We start from the raw sequence: 5,516 nt of genomic DNA on the forward strand, positions 1-5,516 counted from the left end.
CCTATCAAACCACAGTTTTCAAACAATTAAACTGTCTTTCAAATTTTAAACAAATATGCTTAAAAATAATTTCTAAAATATAGCTCAAATGAACTTTTGCCTAAAACCAATACTATAGGTTTTCGAATGACAAACAACTTTCGTGTTCAAAATTTTTCGAGTTGCTACACAAAAGTGGGAGAAAAATTTGAATTTCAAAGTATATTGGATATTTTCAAATGCACTCAAGTTTCAATTTTTATCTTTCAAACGAAGTCTCAAATGAAAAAGTGTCTAAAACGAAAGTTGTAGATCTCGAAATTTTAAGCAAGTTTGGTATTCAAAAGTTTTTCATTTGAAGCCATGAAGAAGGAGAAAAGCTGAGTTTACGAACTGGACTTTGGAACTTCGCGTTATTTACAGAACTGCCCTCGCCATCATCTCCTTCCCTGTCGCAACGCCGTCGCCTCGCCGTCTCGTCGCCGGCACCACCACGCGTCGCCTCGTCAAACCATATCGTCGCCGCTTAACCATCCAACGAAGCCAAGTTCGTTTTCTCCTCTCCGTTTCGCCTCTTCCAGAGCCGAGCCCATCCTTCCCTTGCTCAGGCTCGTCGCCGCCACCGCGAGCCATGGCCGCCGTCGCCCTGCTCCCGTGGAGCCTCCTCCTGCGCCCCTTCTTCCCCAAAACCGACCCTCTAGCGAGCTTCGTTGGCCCTCACTGGTCCTCCCAAGCCCGCTCACCGCCGCCCAGGGCCTCCCGAACGCCGCCGCCGCGGCACAGCATCGCCGCCGTCCGCAGCTCGCCGTCGAGCTCGTCGTTCCGCCCTCTCCCCGCCCAAAACAACTTCGGGAACGGCTTCACCTCGCCCCAACGGAGCTCCCAAGCCCAACCACCTCCGCACATGGCCGCCGGAACGCCACCGCCGGTGAACAGACCCGCCGCGCCCCTTGCTTCACGCCGGCAAGCCCCGTCCGGCCATCCCCGCGAGCCCCGAGACCACCCGCAGGTGCGGCTCGACCTCCTCTCCATTTCCCCCAACCTAGCCCCCACCTCCGGTGACTCTACTCGCCGGAAAAAGGGCCGGAATCCCTCCTCTGTTCCTGGTCCGACCAGGGACCTCATGTTAAAAGAAACGAAAATTCCAAGGGCTAGTTTGCAAAATATACATGGATTTCGAACAGCAAACTTTGAAAATTTGTAGAAAATCGTAGAAAAATCAGAAAAATACAAACTTAACTGTTCTGGAATCCTTGCAACAAAATCTACAACTTTTGTTACATACACTTTTGCATTTGACCAATAGTTTTATCTCTACATTAAATATTGGTTTTATCCACATTTGTATGTATCTCAAGTTCTACCCATGATCTTTAGCTGATTTTTGGACAGTGTGCTACAACTTAGATGAATAGCTTACTGTAAAAATTTGAGGACATTTTGACAAATATAGCTATGGGTTTTTATTAGATCTTGTTCTAGGCTAGTAATAAATGCCGTATTTTGCTTTTGATGCTCTACTTGGTATTTTCAAATAAAACTTTTCCAATATGCTTTAGATACTAAATGAACAATATGGTAAAAGTTTAGGAGCCATCACAACTCTCTACTTTTGGTTTTGATTTAAATCCATGGTTAATAGTGCTATCTCATGATAAATAGTTCTGGCACTTGGAAAATTACGAAACTTTTACTAGTTGCTATATTTGAGTAGATAAACCTGCAGGAAAAATTTGAAGGTCAAATACCTAGATGAAGCAGCAGGTGCAGGCCTAGCACTCTGTTTGTATGCACGCTTTGGTGAAGGGATGGATAGTAGAAGCTAGTTAGTTTCTTTGGTAGCAATACTTGTGCATGTTTGATTCTGTGGAATTCCTAGAAAAATATTGGTAGTTCTAAAATCACGAAACCATCTGTCATAGCTTTGTATCGTTATTCCTTAATTTATGCATATATAGTTTCTCATAAAAAGGTTTGTCCTTTTGTTTGTGGTTTATCTGTGTGATGAATAAATTGTTAAATAAATTGTTAATTCTCTGTTGCTTGAAGTCCTGTGAGATCAATCATGTTAGCTCCCTTGAAGCATAATCTATCAAAATATCATCAGCTTTTGTCATGACTTTATATGATAGCGTTGTACAGATAAAATCTGCTTGACTCATGGAATAACTTTTGACTGATAGTGTTCACTAAATAGTAGTTGAGTTTTTGTTTTATTTATTTTCATTCACCAATAGTTCATAAAATGCCAACATTTAGCAAAGCCAATTATGTGTGACTACTTAGATCTGTATCGAAGAGGGAAAATATTTGATAGTGTTTAGGCAAGGCCAAATGCTCTTAGCTGTATTTAAATTGTTATTACCTCCTCAATTTACCTCATATCCAAAGTTAGCTTATGCTCCAGCCTCCAGGTGGGTTGTGCATGTGCTTAATTAATCTGCACTAAATAATTGTGCCACTAAGATGTTGAAATCATTTCTTGTAGTCCACATGCCACGCTGTGCTACCTATTTTTGTGTAATTAGCTTGTTTGCATACTCGACAGTCCGGTCAAAAATCTTAAATTGTTTCGCTCACTTGCATCGCTTGTGCATTCATGTAGAAATCGTAGCAAGGACGTCGTCTATAAATTTGGTCATGAAGCTAGGAGCTAGCGAAGCAAGCCGAGGAAGGAACTTGTGAAGATCCGGCCCAAGGCCGAGAGAAATACTAACCCCGCTCAGCAAAAAGGCAAGCCCCGGAGCATGTCCTATCTATTTTTAAATTTATGCAACTTATTACTGTTTCTATCTACTTGCGCATTTAAGTTTACAGGAGTTGCTTGGAACCATAGTTGCATGATCCTAGGTACCTATGCTTGAACACTAGTATGTGTAGTTCGCTAGTTGGCTAGGCTAAAGGTTCGGTAGAAGTCGAGTGATTTCCTGTCACTCGCGAGAATTATAGGAGTTGAATGTCTACTACATACTGCAACTATAAGGCTCACGGGCGGGGTTGTGGTACTGGTGATACCCCGTCTGTTTAGTGAAAATGGATAAGGCCGCAGTGTGTGGTAGTGGTGGTTAAGCTTTTGAACGTACTAACCACATGCCGAGAAATATGGTAATCGGTAAGCTTAAGTACCTGATCGGCCCGGCGAGTGGACTTTTCCCTCACCCTCTTTGAACGTTGTTCTCATGCGGCCACATGCGGGTGCAAGGAGGCTCACGACCCAGCGCCGTACCGTGGCGTGGATCCTTGTACTCGAAGTGGGTGACCCTGATCCACAACCCGGAAAGAAAGGGGAAAAGTCGTGTGGGTGACTTGGTTCCCATACGTGTGTGTTAGGTCTGCCTGGCCAGGTTAACAAATTCGATTCGAATCGTCCGCTTCTCACGGTTTGGGACTGCTTAACCCTTCTGCTACATAGAGTAAGAAGTGAAAGACGGTGATGATGAATATGGTTGGTTGGATAATGAAATATAAATGTTTCCCACCATGTATGCTATTGGATAGATGCTCACCTAGAATGGTTAATTGAACTAGAATTTGGAAGCTAAAACCTGAAATTAAGGATCTACTCTTTACTGCTTTTCGGCAAACAAACCCCGCAAGCCAAAAGCCTTGCATGTCTAGATAAAGGGCTAAGTATACCCTTAGTCGGGTAAGCCTTGCTGAGTATTAGTATACTCAGCCTTGCTTGTGGCTTTGTTTTTCAGGTGATATATCTGAGGATGTGATTGATGTCATGTACAGGCTTCATCATGACGTCTTCTATCATCGCTAGACTATCGTGTATTTTTCTGCTGCTCTTGAACTCTGTTATACTTTTATAAATTCAAACTTGGTTTGTAATATTAATTCAATTTCATACTCTGTGTTGTAAAATTTGTGGAATGTTGCATTCTCTGGACTGCTTTGTTGATCCTGTTTCAAGTGGTTTAATCGGGATTTTACCCGACAGCACTGCCTGATTACTCCGTTTTAAGTGCGTGTTAACCCTAGTTACTGTTTCGGTGATAGTTAGCGCACTTAAGCCGGATTAATTTAGGCGGTACTGCCACAGCTAGTATCAGAGCTGCAAAGCATACTTCAGAGAGGGCAACATACCTTAAAAACCTGTTTTCTTAAAGACTTGACCACAAAAAATCGCGTTTGCAAATGCGTTGGTTCGTTAAGGATTGTGCATAGTTCGTAAAGCCCTAGGGTAAATTATGGGAGTTTTGTTGTGTGGCTATCTACTTATGGTTTATTATATCTGACTTCCAGCACTTTACATTTCTGTCAAACCTTACTTTTGTGCACAATCAATCTTTAAATTTTGTAACGACGCACCTACGCTAAGGTAAGAAGGTAAGGATCCTCAGTCAGCTAAGAGAGTCTGACCTTCCTGTCGGTGATGCGAGCCGAATGCTGCCCTCAAGCAGTGGCTTACTTGAGGTGCTGCCAATATACCAACTATCGGTTGGCCATAATGGGAGTAAAGTATACTCAGTCAGCTGAGGGAGTCTGACCTTCCCGTCGGTGATGCGAACCGAACGCTGTGCTCAAGCAGTGACCTACTTGAGCTGCTGCCAATATACCGACCATCGGTCGATTATATTGGGAGTAAAGAAACTTGTGAATACGCCACTGAGTAGCGTATGTTAACGTTGGCCATACAACGGAAATTGTATGGCTGCCGTTTCTATAGCGAACGGTAATGTATGGGTGAATATGTGGGCAACTGCATATGCGTTACCCATGTGGCGTAGGACACATGGGGGCCGTTCGTGAGTGCTGGCACGAAGGGCCCAGTCGTGAATATTTATATATATTTATGTTGTTCTTTTCCTGTAGGTACGCTAACCCCGATTTCGATAGGTTAAGAACGAATAGAATTCGGCTAAATATATATAGGGAGAGACGTAATTTGTGCCAAGCCACCGGTGCTAACCCCGCAAGTCCAAAGCTATTTGGCAGTTGTTTTGTTTTGTGAGGACGTATAGGACGTGCATTCATCATGGCATATCTTGGTTTGGTTGATTGCCTTTCTTGATATGTTGTTTTACTAAAATGTGTTGCTCTTACTTGAATGTCCTCCTAGGTTTTCTGTTGTAGTAATGTGACCAACATAATATGCTAGTTCAATCTTGAGTTGAGAAGGTTCTTTGGTAAGTTAGTGGCTTTGGGTCTTGCGTGAACCTTACCGTTGATCTTAACCTGTCAATCGATCCAACCCTTGATCAATGCTTTGAATCTATTCCTATCAAAACCATTGTTCCTTTTTCCTTCATGGCTCCCTGGCTAAGCCATGATGTTTGTTAACAAAGCCCCATCAATAATCATTCTATTCCTTTTGGTGTTATGCCTGATCTTGCTGGCTACTTTGATTCCAACATTAAAAAAAAAACTTGTACCTTCAGTCTTGCTCAGTTAATTTTGAATAAATTAAAAAAAATTCATGATAATAATAACTTTTGAAATACAGTCCTTGATGCAACAATCATGCATCACATCATTTCATGTCATTCGTCTTTGCATGGTGTTGCATCATGATCGGGAATCTGTAGACT

At 42.5% G+C, this 5,516-nt stretch overlaps 1 protein-coding gene across 1 annotated transcript; it reads left to right on the forward strand.

Moving 5' to 3' along the window:
• The first annotated feature begins 503 nt into the window (after positions 1-503).
• LOC120639711 (basic salivary proline-rich protein 3-like) lies at positions 504-2,695 on the forward strand. Its single transcript, XM_039915593.1, has 2 exons — positions 504-988; positions 2,585-2,695. The coding sequence occupies exons 1-2, from the start codon at positions 611-613 to the stop codon at positions 2,591-2,593; spliced, it is 387 nt and encodes a 128-aa protein (XP_039771527.1). The 5' UTR covers positions 504-610; the 3' UTR covers positions 2,594-2,695.
• Positions 2,696-5,516: the final 2,821 nt, after the last annotated feature.

The sequence above is a fragment of the Panicum virgatum genome, chromosome 7K (assembly GCF_016808335.1).
Source record: "Panicum virgatum strain AP13 chromosome 7K, P.virgatum_v5, whole genome shotgun sequence".
Taxonomy (NCBI): Eukaryota; Viridiplantae; Streptophyta; class Magnoliopsida; order Poales; family Poaceae; genus Panicum; species Panicum virgatum.

Excerpts from the sequence above, each read along its gene's own strand:
- LOC120639711 (XM_039915593.1), top strand. The coding sequence starts at position 611 with ATGGCCGCCGTCGCCCTGCTCCCGTGGAGCCTCCTCCTGCGCCCCTTC.